Genomic DNA, 24,408 nt, shown 5'->3' on the forward strand with positions numbered 1-24,408 from the left:
GCATCATGGGAAATGTAGTTCCAAAACATCTGGGGTACCAAGGTTCACCATAACTGCTATAGGCAGTCTGTAGTGGCTGGAGCTACGGGTCCTCTGACGTTGCTGTCTGCACGGGCTACGTACAGCACAGGGGTGAGGTCACTACTAAATTTTGCAAACTAATATCGGGGTTTGCTGCACATATAGATTTATATCCTTTGTGGCTAATATTTAATATATTTTTGAATTAATGTAGTTCTAGCGGCTCCCCCCCCCCCCTTCTCTGTGCAGCTGCATACCCTCTGATACCTACCTGAGCCCCATCCCATTGCGATCCAGGGATGTGCATGTGAGCCTCAGCTCTCTGGGAGACTCACTCCTCATTGGCTGAGGCATCAGCAGGAGCCATTGGCTCCCACTGCCTATTTTGACAGAGGGTGGGGCCAAGCTGCAGCTCTGTGGGTGAATGGACATGCAGAGCAGCGGCTTTGGAGAGAGCCTGCTTGGGTGCCCCCAACAGCAAGCTGCTTGCTCGGGGGGGGGGGGGGAATTTAGCAGGAGGGAGGGGCCAGGAGCACTAGAGAATAGGAAGATCGGGGCTGCTGTGTGCACAACCACTACACAAAACAGGGGAATATGACATGCTTTTTATTTATTTTTAAAGTCTTTAATATTACATTTGTGCCTGGAATTCTTAAGTAGAGACATTTTTTTTTAAATAAATAAAATTCTAAATGTGCAAAATTATCAAGTGTGGTACAGTCCCACAGGGGAGAAAGATCAAAGTCGATTGAGCCACCTTCTGCCATGTTATTTCTTATTAATGATGGTCAGTTATAGTTCATGCAGTTGAGAAGCAGCTGCTATTGTGAAGAGAAAAAAAAGATTTTTTTTTAACAAACTGATGTTTAATTTACAAAAAAAAAAAAAAATCGGTTAGTTACACAAAAAAAAAAAAAAAAATTATACAGCAATACAAAAATCAGCTACAAGTCAGAGAAAAGAATACTCAAAAAAACGGATTTCAGATGAATAAAGCTTTAAGGGCTCCAATCTTGTTTACTTTGCTACGAACCACACTTCATTGTGACGGTCGAAAAGTGTAAAAGGATCATTATAGCCAGAACGAAGATAGAATGAGTCAATAAACTCCAAGCCAAGGGCTTGCAGCTCTTCTGCCAAGACTTTTGCTTCCATGGCATAAGTAGAATCCAACGCATAGTTTCCAAAACTCCTGAAAGCAAGAGAAAAAAAATTGTTACAATGGGATAGAGATTGTTTTACACTAGGGTCACTTAAACATTTTTTTTTTATAAGTTTTATTAAAGCCTACTAAATACTAATACTAAACTCAGAGCTTGTCTGTGTCATCTTCATTCTTAAGCTTAATGTACACAGGATGTTTTAAAACTTCTCATGAACGATTTAACTTGACAGATAGTAACCGACGTAAAAAAAAAAAAAAAAGTCTGTTTTTCTACATTTACATGCCGCATTTGGAAGCTTCTCCTCTCCCCCCATAGGCAAAATGTATATCCATTAAAAAGACTCCTGTAAACAAAATGCTGCTAAATGAGTAAGGCCTCATGGTCCCTGATGCCAAACAGAAGTTTAAGAGCAGTTGGGCATTTTCTTCAACTGCTCCTGAATTCTCCTCTGTCGTCTTATCAGTACATGTACACGGGGTCGTTTACAGTCGTTTCTACGCAGTTGAGGACTTTCTCCCACCCCCCAAAAGAGTTCAGAGGCATTTCAATTCAAATTTCGTTTACAGGCATTTTTTGGCTATTTAGAATAAAAAAAAAAAAAAAAAAATACAAACACACCTTACATTTAAATGCCCATCAATGCAGTCTTATCAGTGTCCATCTGCAGCCTTGTCAGTGTAGCCTTGCCCCAGTGTCATTGTTGCTTTCCAGTTTAAAAAAAATGGCACCACCGAGATACAGAGCCGGATGCCCTGTGCATCTCGGCTGCGCTCGGTGGCTCTTTTGTAAGGGGGGAAAAAAGTGCGTGTTATACGCCAATAAATACGGTATATAAATATATATAAAAAGCTTCTAAAACGCAAACGCGGCAAAACCGACATTTTAAATGTGGGTTAATATCTGTCAAGTTAAATCGTTCAGGAGAGGTTGTAAAAATGTCCCGTGTACATTGAGCCACGTTTACAAGCATTTGGAGTTTCAAATGCCTCTGAACATCCATCCTGAACGCTTTTTTTGCTTTCCAAAAAAAAAAAAATATGCGTCGAAACTCAACTGCCTAGAAATGACTATAAACGACCCTGTGTACATGTACTGATAAGATAAGAAGCGTTCAGTTGCAGCTGGAAAAAAACAACAAAAAAAAAAAACACCCCAAACCCAACTGCTCCTAAACATCCATTTACCAGCAGCAGCACATGAAGCCTTACTGTGTCATCACAAAGAGTAAGGCCTCATGTACTGCCCCTTGAACTCTCCTCTATGTTATCTTATCAGTACATGTACACAGGGTCCTTTATAGTTGCTTCCCAGCAGTTGACTATTTGCAATGCAAAAAACGCTTCCAAAAACGCAAACGTGGCTAAAAGCAGAATGTAAAACGCAGCACAAAGGAAGTTTTTTTAAACGTCGATTACTAGCTGTCAAGTTCCATTGTTCAGGAGAGGTATTAAAACCTGTGTACATGAAGCCTTAGACCTTCTTGTTGGGAACTTGTCAGGACTGCAGAATGTTTAGCCTTTATTCTGTAATTAGTACTAGGGACAGGTTCATCTAGCACTCAGGGAAAGGATGCAACGTGCATAGGTCTGGAGCCCATCCCCCCCCCCCCCCCCCCCGCCCTTGTTCTGGCTCCACATGGTTGGCAGTGTAGTGTGCACTGCACATGCATGGCCAATTATAGCTGGATAGTTGCGCATGCACTTTTTTTTATGTCAGCTGAAGGTGAATGGGGTGATGAGAGTGGGCTTGTTGGCAGCAGTAGTTGTCAGAGCAGACAAAACTGCTGGTTGCCAGCCACTGATTTGGAGTGCCCCATCCTAGTACTACACCCAGGGCAGCTGCCCCTCCTGCCCACCACTTGTCCCAGTCCTGGTTGTAATAATCTGAGAGTGAGTGGATGGAGTAGTTTAACAAAAGGACACTGAGCAGGGCTGACACCAATCAGTCCACAGAACATGCTGTGTGTCAGCCCACAAGTTCTTGAGCTAGGTGCAGTTATGGTAGATCAACGGGTATCCCCCCCCCCCCCCCCCCGTACTTGTAGGTTCTTTAAAAAGGGCTAATCGTGCAGAAATGTGCATGTATCACAACAATGTGTTGCATAGATTTATTTTTTTCCTGCCTTGTCCTATGCTTCAAGGAAGTGTGAATTTTAGATTTACATTAAGCACAAAAATCAATAAAGTCATCATTTCTGTTTCACATTTCCAGGGCAGTGTCCACAGCTCAGACCTACTATACCAACCTCAGGCAGTATAAAACCCTCCATACAGACACCATTCTCAGGCTTGAAACAGGTCACTTACCTAACATAGAATGACTTTGCAGGCGAGTTGCTCAGATAGACTTTTGGGTCTGTTGGTTTTGGAGGATCCTGTACTTCATGTGGCACAAAGAAAGACATTGTGGAGTTACCAGCTGGGGGCTGGTTCAGTGGCACATATATCACCACAGGCACAGTCATGTTAATCTTCATCTCTAAAGAAACAGAGGGCAGAATGAATGTATGTTCAATACACCATATGAAGATTTAAAATTATGCTATATGTGGCTACTATGGGAGTAGCACTACAGGAATTGGAAACATAGAAAAAAAAAAAAAAAAAGAAGAAGAAGGGGGGTTCCCCTTTAACTGGCCATTTGTCCAGATCTTCCCATCTTCAGCCCCACAGCCAGACACACAACAGACTCATTCGCTTTCTCCAAAGACCACTCTAGGGGGATGATTTTGTGGTTTTGATTTTTGAAGAATATTGATTGGGGATGAGGGAAGTGGTGGGATACTCCAAGATAAGAACCATATGCAACTGAGGACTTAAACTGGAATTCCAGTTAAAAATGATTTTTACCCCTGCTTAGGTTTAAAAACGAAAGCCCCATACATACGATCGGACTTTGATGGGAAATGTTCGATGACAGGCTGTGGTCGGTAAATCTGACCGTGTGTATGCTCCAGACAATTGTTGGACTTTCCGCCAACAAATGTTGGCTAGCATGTTCTCAAATATTCCAGACAAATCTGTGGCGTCGGATTTTCCGAGCGTGTGTACACAAGTCTGTCGCACAAAAGTCCAAAGTACAAACACGCATGCTTGGAAGCAGAAGTGGTCGGTCTTGTAAATTAGCATTCGTAATGGAGAATTAACATTTGTGACGTGAGATCTCGAAATGCAGTGCACAATTCTCTTCTTAAATTGAATAATAATGAAGCTGCTTTGCTGGCAATACTGATGGAGTTATTGCAAACAAATTTTCAAAGGATTTTTTTTTCTAGTGATAAACATTATTTTATTTTATTTTTTATTTGGGCAAATTACCACAACACCATTATCCCGTAGTTTTTAAGATCAAAGATACAACTATGTTGGTGTCCCTTGTCAATTTTTTTAAATTAGATACGCGGTCAATAGAACTTAACCTAAAAAGTGCATTCTATGCATCCAAAAATATACCAAATCATTATTCAACCACAAAAAAAAGTCAAAAGCAATAACTCCAAGGCCAATATTAAATAAAACATTATTCCGCAATCTGTCTGGTTGATGAACGGCCGTTCAGAAACTAACTGAAAGTGCGAGGAGTTATTGCAAACAAATTTTCAAAGGCTTTCCCCCCCCCCCCAGTGAATTGGCCAACAATTGTGTGACCATGTGTATGCAAGACAAGTTTGGGCCAACGCCCTTCGGACAAAATTCCACGGTTTTGTTGGCGGAAAGTCCGATCGTGTGTATGAGGCATAATAGTTTGGTATTCTGCATTTTCTTCATTGCTGATTGTCTAGATTAGAAACAAACAGTGTAGCCTAGACAATCAGAAATCTCCTGAGGTTTTCTGACAACAGTGTGCCTATACAGCCAAATGTGGCTGCCAACAGGCACTTCCTTAAACCATTGGCTTCTGTGCAAATATTGGAGCATAGCAAGTAGTCCCACCCCCGGTCTACCCACCCATCAGAACCATCCACAAGGGAATGTGCTGCAGCTACTTGTAGCATCGGGTTTACTTGTAGGAGATTTGTAAGCCCACGTACACACGGTCGGAGATTTTGCCAACCAAATCCGTCGGATTTTGCCAGTCGGATTGTGTCCGAAACTGTTGCATACACACGGTCGGGCCAAGTTGGCGAAAAATCCGATCTTTCAGAATGTGATGACGTAATTTCGTTACGATGGGACTACATTCAGGCTAGTAGCCAATAGCTTTGATGTAGGAATTTGATCTGAGCATGCGTGGCACTTGGTCCGATCAAAATTCTCTACACATGATTGGAATATGTCCGACCGGCCCAGTTGGTCGGGAAATATTTCCAACATGTTGGAAAATTGGGTCAGACGGAGATTCGGACGGAATCAATCCGATGCATACCACACACAGTCGGATTATCTGACTACACGGTCCGATAAGACGCATTCCGACAGATTATCCGACCGTGTGTACAAGGGCTAAGCCCTGGTTCACACTACTCTTCACCAGTGTAAGGTTAAGACAGAAGATATACAATATACATGGAAGAAAAAAAAAAAAAAAAAAAGGAAGAAGCCAAAATGTAGCAGAGGAGATGTGCTTAAAGCAGAACATCCCCTTTGGGGCCCCTTACTATGCATAGGTGGGAAAACTAGGCTACACATACACCAGCCACAACATGAATATAAAGCTTAATGCCAGGCAGATAAAGGAAAATTCATGCAGTTCTGTATTCATTAAAGCACATCTTACTAACACATTTTCTTTTCTTTTATTTGCTTCCTTTTCATCTGTTAAATGTATTTAAAGAAAAAAAAGTTTTGCATAGAGTGGAGAGGCATTGTCCCACCTCGATCTGTCCTGTGACTGTTATCAAACGTGAATACAAAATCCCAAATTTAGAGTGGTCACCAGAACAGTAATAGAGGGGATTCATCTGCTGGGACAATAGTTTTGGCGACAACCCAACCAGGATTCCCTCACTTTGGAGTTCATGTTCATCTGCTATTCTGAATTATCCTTCCTTCCTTCCTCGTGGTCCTTGATGAGGGCCTCCTCTCTGTGACCCATCCAATTTCTCTATGATGAGCTTCCTTAATTCCAGACGATTTACACGTCGCCCATGAATGGCACATTTGGAAAAAAAAGAATGCTCATGTCTCAACTTTATAGTATGGTCTAAAAGGTTTCTTTATTACATTTCATAAGAAAGTAAAGTAGAAGTATCAAACCTTCAGCATTTGAGCCGGTGATGTACTTGTACAAGCGCCTGAAACTTGTCACCATCCCCAGGCCAAAGAAATCACTTTCAAGTGGAGTTCTTACCCATCGAGTGGCTTCATAGGCACGATGCTCAAATTTCTGAAATGAAAGAAAAGCGAATGGAATGAGTTAATGGTCACCATTTAATACGGCACATACTTAATAGCTTTTGTGTTCTCCACCAGACACTATATAGGATAGCGATATACAAATATCTTAATGGCAATTCTAACAAAGGGAGCAAACTTTTCAGTCTCAAGTCACTCAAGAAGACACGTGGCCATTCAATGAAGTTGGATTTTTTTTTTGCTCCTTTGCCACAACATTCAACTACTGGAATTGCCAAAATATCCACTACTTTCAGGTAGAGTGGAGCATGGCCCAGGGCTGGCACATGGTGGGGAGACAGTCTTCATACCTGAGCAAAGCAGAGAAAAATTCATAACAAAGGCTCTTTAACAGCCCACAAAGATTTAGGCCCCTTTCACACTGGGGCGGTGCGGCCGTCGGCGGTAAAGCGCCACTATTTTTAGCGGCGCTTTACCGTCGTTTTAGCGGCGGTCTGCGGGCACTAGCGGGGTGGTTTTAACCCCCGCTAGTGGCTGAAAAAGGGTTAAAACCGCCCACAAAACCCCAATGCAGTGGCGCTTTGCCGGCAGTATTGCCGCGCTGTCCCATTGATTTCAATGGGTAGGAGCAGTTTAGGAGCGGTGAATACACCGCTCCAAAGATGCGGCTAGCAGGACTTTTTTTACCGTTCTGCCAGCGCACCGCTCCAGCATGAAAGCCCTCCGGCTTTCACACTGGAGTGAAAGGGGCCGGTTTTTTCAGGCGCTATTTTTAGTGCTGTAACTCCTGAAAACCGCCCCAGTGTGAAAGGGGCCTTATAGATACAAGATATAAGAACACATATTTGGGTTGATTTACTAAAACTGGAAAGTGCAAAATATGATGTAGCTCTGCAAAGAAACCAATCAGCTTCCAGGTTTCCAAGCTGAAGTTGGCAGATTGGCTGCCATGCACAACTGCACCAGATGTTGTACTCAGTTTTAGTAAGTTAACCCCATTGAGTCTGGGGAAACCAAAAGACTAGAACACAAATTACTAGCCTCCATGGCCACTTTATAAATAATGGCCCACAGCTATTTGTAGTTCTATACAGAATAGAATATGGGATTTCTACAGACATAGCTAGTAATTACAAGATATTAAACCTACTTCAGAAGTCAGGACACAGTAGGGAGGGACATGAATAGAACATACATGTACAGACACAAAACAGGAGGAAGCAAGGATGCCAGGACATAGTTGGAAGGGAGAGGAGTAGAGTATTAATATACACAGGGAAAGAGGGAGAAAAGAGCATGGAGAATAGGAGGGACATAAATGGAGTGCACATGTATCGAACACTGGCAAGAGGAAGGACATGGACCAGTACACAAGGGAAGGAACACGAAGAGAGTGTAAATGTAAGCGCACAGGACAAGTGAGAAAGATGGCATGGAGGCCAGGACAAAGCAATAAAGGGAGTACATGCACAGACACAAAGCAAGTATGAGAAAGGGAGTACAGACTAGGACACAATAGAAAGGGGCATGAGTAGAGTGTACATATACAGATACAGGGATGAAGTGACCGAAAACACCCCTCGTGCACCCTGCACCCTTTATGGATGTGCGACCCCTGGTAAGTGCACAGACAGAGTAAGAGCGAGAAGGGGAGCACAAAGACTGGGACACAGTGGGAAGGGACGTGGGTGGAGTGTAAATGTAAAGACGCAGACAAGAAGATGGGAGAATAATGACCAGGACACAATGGGAAGGAACATGAATATAGGATAGAGATAGAGACAGGACACAGTGGTAAGGGATATGAACAGAGTAAGTTTACAGACACAAGACAAGTGGGGGCATATATGCCAGGTCATAGTTTGAAAGGAAAACAAATAGAGCGTACATGTGCATTCAAGAGGGAGAAAGAATGGAGACTTTGGGAAAGGAATGGAGTGTACATGTATCATCACAGGGCAAGAGGGGGAACGAAAGCACAAAGACCAGGACACAATGGAAAGGGGTATGATAAGAGTGTACAGATACAGGACAAGTAGATTATGGGAGCATATGGATCAGAACACAGTGGCAAAGGACATGAATAGAGTGAATGTACAGACACATGGTAAGCAGGAAAAACAACAACATGGAGAGTAGGACAAAGTGGGAAGGAACATAGAGGGTAGGTGTATAGACAGTGCAGCAGAGAGAAAAAGGGAGCCTGGAGACCCAGCCGCAATGAGAAGGGACAAGAATAGAGGGTATATGTATGGGCACAGTGACCAGGACACAATGGAAAGGGACATGAATAGTGTACTGATACAGGGCAAGAGAAATAAAGTGGCTTAGGGGACTAAGACACTATGGAAAGGAACATGAATAGAGTGTACATGTAAAAAGAACAGGAAAGAGTGGGAATTGAAGCATAGGACATGGTTGGATGGGATATTAATAGAATATACACGTACAGACAAAGGGAAAGAGGGAGAAAGAAAACATGGAAACTAGTAGAATATGGGAAGAGACATGAATGGAGTGTACGTGTATCAAACACAGGACATACAAAGCAAGAGGGAGGATCATAGAATGTACACATACAGACACGGGGGAAAGAGTGAGCATAGATGCCAGGACACAATTGGAACAGAGATGAAAAGAGTTTACACGTACAGCAACATGGCAAGTATGAGAAAGTGCATGGAAACTATAGGAAGGGAAATAGGGTGTACTTTATCAACACAGACCAAGAGAGAAAAGGGAGCATGAAGACCAGGACACAGTTGAAGAGAGTGTAAATGTAGGGACACAGAGCATGTGGGAAAGATAGCAGTGAGACCAGGACAAAGATTGGAAGGAACATAAACAGAAGGTACATGTACAGACACAGAACAAGAGGGAGAAATGGAGCACAGAGACCAGGACACGACAGGAAAGGAAATGAATAGAGTCTACAGATACAGGGCAAGAAGAAGGTGGGAACATAAAGACCAGGACACAGTGGTAAAGGACATAAAAAATAAAAGTGTCAATGTAAAGACATGGAGTATGTGGGAAGGGACATGAATATCGAGTACAGAAGCTAGGACACACTGGGATGGGACATGTAAAGAAGAATATGAGAGCATAGAGACAAGGAACACGATTAGATTGTAAATGTAAAGACACAGATCAAGTGGGAAAGGGAGCATGGAGACCAGGATGGGAAATTAATAGTGTGTACAGTGCTTTGCAAAAGTGTTCACCCCCCTTGGCTTTTTACCTATTTTGTTATATTACAGCCTTCAGATAAAAAAAAAATTTTTACGAAATTACCGTATATGTGATGGATCAGAACACAATAGTCTAAGTTGGTGAAGTAAAATTTTAAAAAAATATATACCTAAAACTATTTTTCAGAAATAAAAAACCTGATAAATTGATGTGTGCAGGTCTTCACCCCCTTCATTATGAAGCCCATAAAAATCTCTGGTGCAACCAATTACCTTCAGAAGTCTTATAATTAGTGAAATGATGTCCACTTGATCTGTCATTTACACACACACCCACCCCTTTTTGAAAGGCCCCGGAGGCTGCAACACCTAAGCAAGAGACATCACTAACCAAACACTGCCATGAAGACCAAGGAACTCTCCAAACAAGTAAGGGACAATGTGGATGAGAAGTACAAGTTAGGGTTAGGTTATAAAAAAAATTTAAATAAATAAAAAAAATGAATAATCATCATCTTTGATGATCACTAGGAGCCCCATCAAATTTACCATAACCAAATGCAAAGAACATGGCACAACAGCAAACCCGCAGCACAGAGACCTAATGTAAACCTGGAGGAGCTGCAGAGTTCCACAGCAGAGACTGGAGTATCTGTACATAGGATGACAATAAGCCGTACGCTCCATAGAGTTGGGTTTTATGGCAGAGTGGCCAGAAGAAAGCCAATACTTTCAGCAAAAAACAAAATGGCACGTTTTGGAGTTTGCGAAAAGGCCTGTGGGAGACTCCCAAAATGTATGGAAGCATGTACTCTGGTCCGATGAGACTAAAATTGAACTTTTTGGCCATTAAAGAAAACACAATGTCTAGCGCAAACCCAACACATCACATCACATCACCCAAAGAACACCATCCGCAGTCGGGACTGGGAAACTGGTCAGAGTTGAGGGAAAGATGGATGGTGCTAAATACAAGGATATTCTTGAGCAAAACCTGTACCACTCTGTGTGAGATTTGAGGTTAGGATGGAGGTTCACCTTCCAGCAGAACAATGACCCCAAACACACTGCTAAGGAAACACTTGAGTGGTTTAAGTGGAAACATGTAAATGCTTTGGAATGGCCTAGTCAAAGGCCAGACCTCAATCCAATAGAAAAATCTGTGGTCAGACTTAAAGATTGCTGTTCACAAGCACAAACCATCCAACTTGAAGTAGCTGGAGCAGTTTTGCAAGGAGGAATGGGCAAAAATCCTAGTGGTTAGATGTGTCAAGATCAGAGGCTTATAAAAAAATAAAATGTAATTAAAGTACCTGCGCTGTGGAATTGAAAATTATGTATACTAGGGCTGCTGCTGTAGCGCAAGGCAAGTATCCCAAAAAAAGTGCCAAAAGGATTTTAAACTCAGCACTGCACCTATAAACTACCGCTATGCATGCGTACATACATCAACATGTATAACAAAGTTCAGTGCAAATCAATAAAGTTCAACAGATGTAAAATACAAAATGGTAACACATTGAGGCCGGGTTCACACTGCTGCGGGGGGAGATCCGGATGTGATTCGCACCGCAAATCACATCCGATCTCCGTAGCGATGCGAGTTCAGCCATACAGATAGTATGGCTGAATTCGCATCGCTCCCGCAGCAAACTCGCACGGGACCCTTTTTTTGGTCCGCAACAGAATCGGATCGCATGGGGGTTCACACCATGCGATCCGATTCCTGTGCGAGTCGGCAGATCGCACTGCGATATGCGGATGGATCTGGGGGTGTCATTAACATATCATTGACACTCCCAGCCGTCCGCATAGGGCAGTGTGAACTGCCGGCGGGAGTAATGCGATGCGGGAAAACGCCGCGGATTCGCGGTGTGAACCCGGCCTAAATGCGTTTCTGGTGACTTCCTGTGCAAATAAATTGTAACCAATAAAGTTCATCAATTGTGAACATGTTGGGATCATTGCATGTTGCTCCCCACTCACCAGATGAAGTTCGTAAAAAAGCCTGTATGTAAAGCCGGTGTCTTCAGTCCACCGGGTAGGTTGGTGTACCGTGCCTTTAGGGAATAGACTCTCCTATCCTCCACTACTTGATCAGGGTCCTGCACACTTACACGATTAATGGACAACCGTTGTGGCAAAGTTGGGACAAATGGAGACTTATCCAAAGCGACTTGGAGCTGTGATAGCTGCAAAAGGTGGCTGCAGATTGACTTTTTATTATTTTGCCCCATTTGTTGTTTGCTTCACTATAATAAAAATCTTCAAAGTTGTGGGGATGTTTTGTAAAATGATGCAAATCCTCAAATAATCCATGTTAATTCCAGGTTGTGAGGCAACAAAACACAAAAAATGCCAAGGGGGGGGGGGTGAATACTTTTGCAAGGCACTGTACATATACAGGGCAAGAAGAAGGTGGGAACATAGTGATCGGGACACAAAGAGTACATAAACAGCCAGAAGGGAGAAAAGGGAGCGACGACACAGTGGGATGGAGGAAAGTAACAGGCAGGTAGAGAAAACAGTGGAATGAAAGATGGGGGAGATGCATCTACATATAGATGCAGATCTGCTCACCCTACCCAATATATTTGATTAAAAACAAAAAAAAACACCCTTTCTTACTTACATCATATTGTTTCACCAGTCGGTATACGGGGCAATCTAACTCACGACAAAATTTTGGTTTCTGGTACACATCTGAAACATCAGGTTCTTGTTCAGTTGCTTGTGAAGTCCCAAGCACAAGCAACAGACTGAGCAGCAGCTGATACTTGATCTCCATGTTTGTCCTCTGGTGCTCAGATGTCTGAACATGCTGGGCTCTTCTTATATAGAGAGAGGGGGAGAGAGGAGTGTCAGGGAACATGAGACTTGCTGTAGAAAGTTGTGTAACCTCCCAAACCAAATGTTAAGTAACAGACTGACATAGTCCTCACGTGCGCTGCAGTCTGGGAAAGTGTGAGCTGTTTTATAACTTGTTTTGTATACAGTGTGTACGGTCTATACAGTAAATAATGACTCCCTTCACAACCTATACTGCCTTCTTAGAGGTAATGGTTAGTGGCCACTTTCTTTTTAAATGTTTGCCAGTATAAAATCTGATCATTTTATATCATGTTTATGTATATAACATTTTTATTTTAAAAATTATTTCCTAAAATAACTTTTAATTTTTACCTTTTCACACTGAGTACTCCGCCGAAGAGGTAAGTATTAAACGCCTTCTTTTCCAGGCACCATTTTTTCCATTTTCTTTTATATGAGGACTGGGTTCCTTTAAAGAGCTATTCCAAGCAGCTGAAAGAATTTAGTGAGTGAACACTACAATTGGCTCAGAAAGTTCACTCTATTTACCTTAAAGCAACATTGAGCCCTCATTCACATTGGAGCGACTTGTCATGCGACTTGACAGGTCGCATCCTATTGTCAGCAATCGCACTGTTCAAATCAGTGTGATGCCGCATCAATTTGGAAAAGTAGTTCCTGCCCTACTTTTGGGGTTTTTCGGGGTCGACTTGCAAAGACATCTGTGCATGAACCTGCACAGTCTTAAGGCCCATACACACGATCAGACTTTTTGACAACAAACATGCAAATTAGCTGTTTTGGAGCAACATCTGACCGTGTGCACGCTCCATCGGACAAACTTTTTTGGTTTTCATCTGACTTTTGTTGGCTGTGCGAACGGACAAACTTTCTGGCAACAAAAGTCAGATGGAGAAAAGTCTGATTGTGTGTACAGAAAACCATAGGACTTTTGTACAAAGTACAAACAGGCATGCTCAGAACCAATGCAAAAGATCAGACAACAATACAGAAGTTGACCACAGGTGGCGGTAAAGAGCAGAAAAACCACATGATTTAGTGAAAGTTGGCTGAAAAAGTCCTGCTGTGTGTATGCAATACAAGTTCAGGGCCGACGCCCTTTGTACAAAAATCCAAGGGAAAGTTTGTTCAAAGTTCTATCGTGTGTATGAGGATTTATAGGGTTGCCACCTCATCCCTTTAAAACTGAACACATATAAATTACACAGGTTCTGTGACTGATTAAGGTGGTAAATAATTCACTTAGTGCCTTAACTGCATTAAATTAGCTCCAGAACCTGTGTAATTAATATGTGTTTAGTTTTAAAGGGATGAAGTGGTAACCCTACACACAGATGTCTTCCAAGTCACACTGACATGCGGCTTTAAAACCCAAAAACAAATATGGAATATATTTCAGCTTACCAATTTGTGTGCCCCAAAATTCATGGCAACAAAATATCATGCGTTATTTTTGTTTAGAGTCATGGACTTATTCAACACATCTTTCAGATTAAATCAATGGGCTGCCCTAAATGCGATGTGCGGGAACAAACATGCACATGTTCTGTCTCACCTGCATGTGTGTGAACAGAGCGTTAAGCTTCCTTCACATGGGCATACTTAAAGGAAAAGACCCCTTTCACACTTGTGCCACTTTTCCTGCGACTTTGGACATCAGAGTCCCATGACAAGTCGTACCCCATGATTCCCAATGATAACCATTCATATCTGAGCAACTTCAAGTCGTCCCTCCGACTTTTATGCGAGTTGAGGTCCATAGACCTCACGTTTACAAAGGCGTGCTCTGAAATCGCATCAAAATTGCGTGACTTTCAAGTAGTGGCAGCGTGAAAGGGGCCTAAGTAAAAAAATAATAATAAATGCACTTTTTTTTGCAGGTAAAAAATGTGCATTTATTATTTATTTTAAGTTTTTTTGAGCCTGCAGTGTAAAGCATTGCACCAGCGATCAGCAGATCGCTGGCGCCATGCAGGTCTCCTCCAGATCTGTCAGAGTATCTGTGTGCACGTATATCCTGTATGGGCAAGCAGATACAATCTGGCAGGAAGAATCAATGAACTACCACGACATTTAGAACTACAAGCTGACAGCTGCAAAAGATGTTGGGGGTTGTAGTTCATTCACACAGGGCTGTGTGAATGAATGATACGGCTGTGTGGGTGGAGCCCTGCACGGCCAAGCTATTTTCAAAAAGTGACAGCTAGTACACGGAATTTCTCTCCATACTGCTGTCACAGGGAAGAGGCAAGGAGGGAGAGGGGGGATCGGACAGCGGTTGCAGCATTGGGAACATGTTACCTGTCCGTGAGTGGGTCCCCTGCTGAATGGGTGCTGAACAGGATGAATGCCAGTTTTTTTTACATCCGTATCTGTTCAGATTGTGTCCAGTGGACACATAATAGCTCAATGGACGACCAGATGTAAACAAACTTGTGTCTGTTTACATCAGGCTACCTCCAATTTGTAATTTTTAGGTCCACAAAAGCAGACCTGGACGGACTCCGAGTTTGACCGGTATAAACAGACACAAGCCTGCTTATAGAGCAGCATGGAGCTTCTTTGGAACTGGCTTGTTGGAAAGATTTTCATTGGTCAGTGCTGCAGCCAGCTGCCTGCATTGCTGATCAGTGTATTGTGACAGTGGAGTAGCCCCAGATGTCAGAATTCAATAACATTTAGAGGAGGATTCCTCTATCCATTCCTCAAAGAAAAAAAAAAATACTGATCCATGTATTGCCAGCCAAACATTTAGTAAATTGCAGCTTACCAAATTATTAGATGTGGTGGCTGCATTTGTTTTTATATTTTAGGCTTATTTCCCTCTGTTTCCACCTGATTATTTGGCCAATAACGAACCTCCTGTATTGGTGCCTCCACTCTGGGTGAAGCAGCACAGGGACAACTTTACACAGCAGAATTGTTAATTAGGGATGAGGGGAGTGTTAGGTGCACTAGCAGATTTAAATACATTTTAGGCGAGATGCAGCATGGTAATTCGGTAATTCACACAGGCAGTTGTAATACAACTTGTAATGAAGAAATGCAGCAACAGTTCACAACAAGCCAGGTGGGATAGCCTCCCAGCCCGCTACACTCACAGTTCAGTGGCGTGACAGGAGTCCATTAAAGCATCTGTTGAAAGGGGACCAAATGTGGTCTGGCCGTCTAGTCCCAATCAGGAGAGTGTTCAGAAGAGATGAGGCCTTACCTTTCCCTAGTGCCACTACTGTCCCTCACAGATGGGGTACCTGTCCCTACTCTGTCCACTCACAAAAGCATGCCAAAACATGGGAGCCAGGGCCTTAAATAGGCTGTGCCTAACCCAAGATGGATGTTTGAGTCACGTGAAGCGGCAGCATCCAATGATAGCTTCCCTAGTAACCCAGGAAACCATAGAAAAACTTTGTTCTTCTTGAATTACACTCCAGCAACAGTGCCCCACCTGCTGTGGAGAAAATAGACTGCACTTGCCAACACACTAACAAATTAAAGCTAAACTCCAGCTATTACTTATAAGCAGTTACAGCAAACAGTTTTTTTTTGTTCTTTTGGGATTAAAAATAAACGCTGATCGTTGTAAGCATTCATGTCACTGGTAAATGGTTTGTCTCAACTCTGTAAGTGCATCTACAGGACAGCTTGTTCTTTTGAAAAACAACAGGCCTACTCTTGCTGTGTTACAGTCTTCTTTCCTCTTCTCTTCGGCATCTAACCATTTGGAATGTTTGAGGATTCATCTGACCCCCTAATATTCGGATTTGTACACGGCAACTATATCCCTACCATTCGCAATCTAAAGACCCTATTGTCTACTTTGTCTCATACCCCCATCGCCTGGTAAGCCAAAATCAGTTAAAATGATGATCCCGCCTAAACTTTTATACCTCTTTTGCAACTGCTTGTCCCAGTTCCTTCATTTGCCCTTAGGTCCTTCCAGAATTAGGTGATGTCCTTTGTCTGGTACTCTCACAGGCCACATATTTTGAGGTCCACTATGTGCATTCACAGATGCCAGGGGGTCACCAACTTCCTTAAGTATTACCAAGCAGCTCAGATTGCTCAGTTGACTGCCCTGTACACAGCTAAAGCAGCTCCCATATGGGCCCCAACAGGGTTTCACCTCAGCCCCTTCACTTATAGAAAGGGAAAATGTAATTCAGTGGAAAAAGCTTCCAAGCACCCCCACTGAATTATTCAGATATACCCAACTTTGCCACTGTGCATGCTTCCCTATCTGACTGTCTTTGAACACATTTTCCATCACACGCCAGTAGTGGCAAAACTGTTTTCTATACTTTACTTGCATCTTCACCATCTTTCTACTCCTGCTAGGCACACATACATGGTAAGGTGGGAGGCAGATCAAAAACCTCACAAAATGAAGGAAGAATGGTCCCACACTTGGTCCACCACTGCAACTTTCACTATTAATGTCACAACTCTTGAGTCAGCTTATAAGGTCTTAACCAGGTGGTACATGGTACCTACTAGACTCGCTCACATGTAGTGGACCTGCCCGATGTTAGGTCGTTTTTGGTATAAAGTGTTTGCCCTGCTCTACAAATTATTTGGGGTTCATCTATCCAGAGATCCTTGGTTTGCTCGCCTACATTTAAAATCTCCAAATCTCACTAAAAATCTATTCAAACTGGCTTACTATATACTCCTAGTCTCCAAATTAATAATCGCTAAAGCTTGGAAGAAGCAGTTCACTTGTCTCTCCAAAGGCGAAACCAGGCTAGATGGCTTTTATATCAACGGACATCTGACTAGCACCCTTACTAACAGCAACAAGAAATTGAACAAGATCTGGAACCCTTGGGTCACCTGTCGCTGCCCTCACATTCTTTCGTGACATTTGACCCTCTTTGCCCCTTTTTTTTTTTTTTTTACTGCCTCTATTCTGCAAGAGAACCCCAGCACCTGGTCCCCCCACCTTCTTCCCCTTCTCTCCCTCTATCCTCTAGGATGGGCTTTACTCTTTCTTTCGTGCCTCCTATTTTCTCTGTCTTTTCTAATCTGTCCATGCATGTGATATAACATATAGCATCAAGATCCTTTGTCCTGATTCAATATCTTTCGAACTGGCCCAGGGTGCGCTCTAGAAACAACATAACATCTTTACCTTTTGTTCCATTGTAATTATTGGACATAGGTTTGACATAATATTTATCGCAAATTCACGTGTTCTTTTACGTACCCACAACGCAGATTGTTTAATCTGTACAATTTGTTTAAAATCAATAAAGTGAAATAGAAAACCAATTGATTCCCCAATTCATGCTAGAGTTCTTGTAAGGATTATTTATGTAGCACTAATCCCCGAAGGAGCTGCTGGGTTTGATTGGGCTTACCGTTACCTTCTTCACCTCGATTTGTGTCTAGGGGTTCCCCTGGTAGATGGCTCAGAAACTTTAGAGACTGACGACAGTTCCACTTAAAAGGATTTTTATTTGCAAAAAACGTAGTTAACGAACAGTCTCTTAGTATAGGATCAGAGGGTTAGGAGAAAAGTTCAGGTAGTCTTAGTGTCAAAGTCAATAATAAAGGACTTGCTTACTTCGACTAAATCCAGAGAATAGCCATTCACAACTGGATGTTCACTCAAGTTGGATAGTCCCTCTCTCACAAGGCCTAGCAACCAACAAGGTGCTTAAATCAGGAACAAGTCTCTGCCACAGACGTTGTTGTAGAACATGTAGAAAACTAGAACTTGTAGAACACTCGTGTGATACCTGGATCTTTCAGCCAGTTTGGCAATACCCACGAGATTGGATTCACTTAGGTCCCAGGCTCTTGCTAAGAAGCCAACCCGTATGTGGCCTTCTTCTGAAGAGTCCTCCCCTGGATAGCTACAAAGTTGCTGAGCTTCTCCACAACCGGAGACGGCGGCGGACCACCTCAGAATCCTTTCTTTCGTTTCCCTGTCTTGGGCTAGCCAGCCCCGAGACATAAAGTTGGGTGGTTCCGCACCTCAGGCCATAGCCTTCCTGGGGGCTCGTCAGGAGGGTCAGGACCATGGAGTCAGAACAAACTTCTGGACCGGAACCCTGAACCACGTGACATCCGCATCTCCCCTCTCCCAGAAAGCACAGCAAGAGTGACACTCCCACTGGGCGGGCTCAGAGAGAAAGTAACCTTAAAGCACCCAACCAGACTGTGGTTCCATGCCTGCCAGAAGAGACAGTGCCACCCGGGCACCCTATAGTCCCGTCAGACTGATGCTGAGTTCAAAATTTGGAATAATTATACCCAAACCAAACTGCAGTTCAGGTGTAACATTAAATTTCAAAAACATAGCGCGTGCTATTCAGGAGCCGGCGCTACATTTACAAAGATGATTTTTCATTGAACATGTTCATAAAGTTAATATGTAAATATGTACACATAAATATATGTTTAGGAGGGAAATTAAAATGAGGAACCAAATCTAAAAATATGTTTGAACAATACAGCACAAAGTGAGAACCCAGAAGTATCTGGGATTTAGACACTAGGAGCAGGCCTTTTTATGTGAGTGCAGTGCATTTCAATACTTTAAAGCGGAGGTCCACCCTAAAGTGGACCTTCCGCTCATTGGAATCCTCCCCCCCTCCGGCGCCACAATTGGCACCTTTCAGGGGGGAGGGGGGTGCAGGTACCTGTACAGTACAGGTATCTGCACCCACTTCCGGCGTAGATTCTGCAGAAGGTACGCCCCTTTCCGAAAGTCCCCCGCTGCCTGCTGGGAAACACACGGATCCCAGAGACAGCGGGGACCATCATTATTGCGCAGCGCGACTCGCGCATGCGCAGTAGGGAACCGGGAAATGAAGCCGAAAGGCTCCACTTCCTGATTCCCATACCCAAGATGGCGGCGGCAGCACCCGAGAGACGATCGAGAGATCGGCTTCGGGTGCTGATATTGCGGGCGCGCTGGGCGGGTAAGTGTCATTATTTTAAAAGTCAGCAGCTGCAGTAATTGTAGCTGCAGAACTCCCGGCGGACTCCCGCTTTAAGCAATTTTTCTATTTTACTACACTATGTGAAATATTTATTTTTATTTTTATGTATGATGTTTTATTTACTGTAGCTGGTGATGTTTTAGCCTTAACTGAGAGTGGAACATGCACTACTGTGCAAAAAAAGTTTTAGACATGTGTAAAAAAAAAAAAAAAATGCTGTGAATGAAAGGAGTTGTAAAGGCAGGTTTTTTTTATCTTAATGCAGTCTATGCATTAAGATAAAAAGCCTTCTGCGTGCAGCAGACACACCAGCCCCCCTCATACCTGCCTGAGCCCCATCTCTATGAGTAACTCAACCATCCGGGACCCTCCCTCCTGATTGGCTGGGACACAGCAGCATCACCACTGGCTCCTGCTGCTGTCAAAGTCAGTTAGCCAATCAGGAGAGAGAAGGACGGGGCCGAACCGGGGCTCCATGTCTGAATGGACACTGGGAGTTTTGTCTCGGCTCAGGTGCCCTAGAAAAGGAGGATCTGGGCTGTTCTGTGCAAATCCATTGCAATAGAAATAAAAGGGCTAACAGTTTCGGGGGGGGGGGGGGGGGTGTTTCAGGCATTCACGGGGAGGCTGGTGCTCTTTTGCAGTGGAGTCTTATATTACAGGTGAGCAGCGACCGCAGTCTGCATTAGGCCCCACAGTGGGACTGAGCGCTGGACAGGACTATTCTTTAACAGGCCATGAATCAATACCAGTCTACAGCCCAGGGGTTGAGGACCCATGCATTAGCCAGCTCTTGTTTTGCGGCCCTAAATGTGTCCTATGGCCTGTCTGAACCTGCTGATCATGCATTGAGGCTACCAATTCAGTGTTTTCCACTACAGCAATCTGCTACCCATGGTTTTGTTTTTCAGTTTAAATAGACTGTTGAAGGGAATGAAAATGAGGCAGTCCTCTTCTTGGAATACTGAGAAATGTGCCCTAAGTAGTGTATCAGGCTAACATTTCCATCTCAGGGTTTGGTTCTTTGTGTGTGGTGGGGTGAGAAATAAGTTGGGCACCAGTCACTCAAAATGATCAGACCAAAATGAGGGACAAATGAGGAGGAAAGAGGGACAGGGGGGCTTTGTTCCAATTCAGGGATAGTTGGGGAGCTATGATGTAGTGACTGGAGGAGGAACCACAGCAGGGAAAGACAGACAACCAACACTTCCTAAAGCGCTGCAGACATCCCAAGTCTCCCACATCTCAGCTGCGGCTCCCCTACACCCGCACGATATCCCGGCTGCAGGGGTGATCCACTGTAGTTTTGCTGCCGATGCCTGCTATTAAACCTACTGACCTCTGGGAGCAATGGCCTGGGCTGTGGGAGGCTCTGGCTGACAGTGCTCAGTCTCGCTGCTCCACCTCTGCACCTCTCCAAAGTCCAGACATGTCTTCACTTGTCCAGTCAGAGCCAGCTGCAGCTTCCAGGACAGGAGCCAGCAGCATTGAGAGCAGAGTGAGAGGCGGCCCACCCACGACCTGCCTGTTCCATTTAGATTGGCTCCACCCCCTTACAGTGCTTCCTGTCTTTGGTTGCTGCTTGGGGAAGGAGATGAATGCTGTTAGCTGCCACCGGCCTGCCTGTATCACGTGAAGCGTTCCAGACTTCCACTCCAGGTCACCAGGTATGCAACTGGCTGTGTGAATGACTGTGTGACTTCATTTGATTATCCTTCAGTTGTGTTGAATTGGTAGTGGGGGGGGGGGGGGGGGGGGGGTAGAGCGCCACCTCTCTGAAATTGGTTTTCGCAGTTTGGGAGGTTTGGAGCTGCATGCAAAGAATTTTAGCATTGACTCTGGATCTGAAGAACAACAATTAAAGCCAACTGAGATGCTAATAGTAAACATTTTATCAGTATTTTACAAAACAGTATCTTGTTAAGTTTTAGAAATTATTATTATACAAGATTTATAAAGCGCCAAGAGTTTGCGCAGCACTTTACAACATGATGGAAGACTGTACAGTTACAATGCAATTCAATAAATCTGAAAGTGTTTCTTTATACATTGGATTATTTTAATTAAAAATGTGGTAAGATATTTAGAAAGAGTATTTCCTACTTAATGAAGGGGCCCCAAAGGGTGTGTATTTCATGCCCCGAACTCCCTTCTGTTCTATTAAATGGCAGTCAACACAGTTACAATGAGCTTGTTGTGAACTTGCCAGGACAGAAAAAAAAACTTTCCTTCAGTATGTCAGCAGAATCTCAGACAAGCTCGAATACAAGCAAGAATGTCGCCTCTTCTGTGTACTTTAAAAAGCAACAGGCAGCGCAGACGTGACCGAAATCTGTAGTGTTCTAGTTTGATTCCCCTATTTCTGCAAGTAAATCTTTTCATGCGGTTTGATGCAAACTCAATCTTCAGCTCCTCAAATTAAAGAGGTGAATGTGTATACTGTATTTGCATATTCCCATGGATTAGGTATCTTCTCTCATTTGTAAAGATTTTAGTGTTTTCAAGTGATATCTTTTGTGAAAAGCTTTAAAATGACCAAGAAGTTGCCAAATTTCTTTGAAAAGAAGTGGTCAAAGGTTTGCAAAGGCACATACAGTCCATGTACTCCATTTGCAAAAAGGTTGTACGTTGGTTCTGGGGAGAAGTGCAATTCCCAGGCGACTCTAATGCCCAGAGAAAAAGTGTAAACCCTCACGCTCCCCTAATACTTAGAAAAACAAAGAAAAGAGGGAATGCCTAGTGCCTCACCTTCTGACACCACTGAATTGTTAAATGTTTTAACCACTTCGATACTGGGCACTTTCAGCCCCATCTTGCCCAGGCCAATTTTCAGCTTTCAGTGCCACCACACTTTGAATGACACTTGCACGGTCATGCAACACTGTACCCAAATTTTAATTTTTTTTATTATTTTTTTTAAGGCAGATAGAGCTTTCTTTTGGTGGCATTTAATCACCACTGAGTTTATTTTTTTATTTTTTGCTAAACAAATTAAAAAAGACAGAAGAATTTTGAAAAAAAAAAAAAGTTTTAGTTTGTTACAAAATTTTGAAAATAAGTAACTTTTCTCATTCACTGATGGGCAGCACTGATTGGCATCACTGGTGGGCACTAGCAGGCTTCATTAATGGAGCTGCACTGATAATCAATGCACGGATTATCAGCGCAAACCCGTAAGGAGAGCCGCTTATCAGCTCTTCTCTACTCTCGCCCTGTCAGCGCAAGTAGAGGAATGCAGACAACCGGCACTTCCTTTATACACTATGATCACCTGTGATTGGTCACAGCTGTTTATGTGGTAAAGAGCCTACGTCATAGGCCCTTTACCACAATCGGAGATGCGGTGTGTCCGGACAACACACCACACCACCGATCGCCGCGCTGCGAGAACCTGGGTGCCGTCTCAGCGGCTTGTTCTGAAATGAATCATATAACATCCAGTCAGGACAACAGAGCCCCCGCCTGGTCATCATTCTGCTATAGGCAGGGCGGGAAGGTGTTAAAGTACTCACAAATAAATAAAAATCACAGGCATACTGTCTAACCCCAAATGAGCCGCTGGATATGGATTCCCCCCATTCCTGCAGTCAGGTAACACGCATTTCCAACTTGCATCCAGACACAAGAAATCAGACCATGGGCTTGTTTTTGTTGTTTATTTGGGGGAAAGGAACTTGGATAAGGTATAGGGGTATTATGGGATGCCCAACTTGACTTGAAGAACAGATGAGGACAAACTTCCTTCTTTATGTACACACAAAAATGAAGATCCTAGACTATATACTCCCTCTGGAATAATCGCAGTCTCTATGGATCAGTGCAAAAGTTCTTTAGGAACCAGGAGCTCTCAGTCCCTGTTTAGTAAAATAGCACAAAGTCCCAAACTGTATATGAGAGTATAGTGTCTCCTCCTCAGTAGAACTTCACACAGTTCTGATGCTTGTAGATACTATCAGCCCACCTGACTGCTTCTGAAGAATGCACCAGGACAAGGGTTAGGGATTTAGCACAATGATGTCCCTAGAAAGTATGCTATGTTTGGCAGTCTCTCCCCATGTATGCCCCTAGGTGTGCTGAGGTTTTCACACTGTCCTTTGCTCCCCGCTGCACTGGGCAAGAACTCTGTTCAGGCCTCCAATTGATCAGATCCTCCCATGCCAGCCTAGATATTTTCTGCATGAGACTCAAAAGGGAATGATGATTCCTCTCTTAGGCCTACTCTCCTTCCTTTACCCAGCTCCAGCCTAGAGGCAGACCCCCCAGACCCAGGGTTTCCTCCCAGGCCACACGACAGCAACCTCAGTCCCCCATCTTCTACCTGACTGCCCTGCTGGCCAGGCTCCATGATATTTAAAGGCTTACCCAGCCATCATGCCAGGGCTTTCTGCCTGGGGATTGGCCAGATTCCCTCAAGTATGCAGATCAGAACCTCCTACCCTCTGCCCACTAACTTCCAAAAGCTTCTTTAACCAGGGGGAGGCAACAGAGACCTGCCCTGCAGAGCCTTCCAGCCTGACCTGGATTACCCCGACCCAATTGCAGATTCACACAGCTACCATGAGTCAACAAAATAGGATTTTTGTACTCACTGTAAAATCCTTTTCTCTGTAATTCACCGACCGACACAGCTCCTCTCTGTAACTAAATGGGTTGTATAGCCTGCCATTAGGAGAAACTAGACAAAATTGTTACACAATACACAGAACTTTAATCCCGCCCCAGGGGGGCAGACCCTGTGCTATCAACCCTCCTCCTGCTCCCAGCAGCTTCAGTACATCAACAAGCAGTATAACGTAGAAAAAAGGAGGGGTGGGTGCTGTGTCGGTCGGTGAATTACAGAGAAAAGGATTTTACAGTGAGTAAAAAAATCCTATTTTCTCCTATATTCACTGACCGACAGCTCCTCTCTGTAACTAAATGGGACGTCCCCAAGCAGTGCCAAATGAGGGGTGGGAAA

General features: G+C 43.6%; 1 protein-coding gene across 1 annotated transcript; it reads right to left on the reverse strand.

The window, feature by feature from the left end:
- Nucleotides 1–614: 614 nt before the first annotated feature.
- Nucleotides 615–12,496, reverse strand: LOC143987462 (heme-binding protein 2-like). The gene is made up of 4 exons (XM_077486188.1): nt 12,305–12,496; nt 6,383–6,512; nt 3,494–3,665; nt 615–1,213 (listed from the first exon to the last, which is right to left on the reverse strand). The coding sequence occupies exons 1-4, from the start codon at nt 12,458–12,460 to the stop codon at nt 1,039–1,041; spliced, it is 633 nt and encodes a 210-aa protein (XP_077342314.1). The 5' UTR covers nt 12,461–12,496; the 3' UTR covers nt 615–1,038.
- Nucleotides 12,497–24,408: the final 11,912 nt, after the last annotated feature.

This window comes from Lithobates pipiens, unplaced genomic scaffold (genome assembly GCF_037356315.1).
Source record: "Lithobates pipiens isolate NorthernLeopardFrog02 unplaced genomic scaffold, aLitPip1_a1.2 Scaffold_18, whole genome shotgun sequence".
NCBI lineage: Eukaryota > Metazoa > Chordata > Amphibia > Anura > Ranidae > Lithobates > Lithobates pipiens.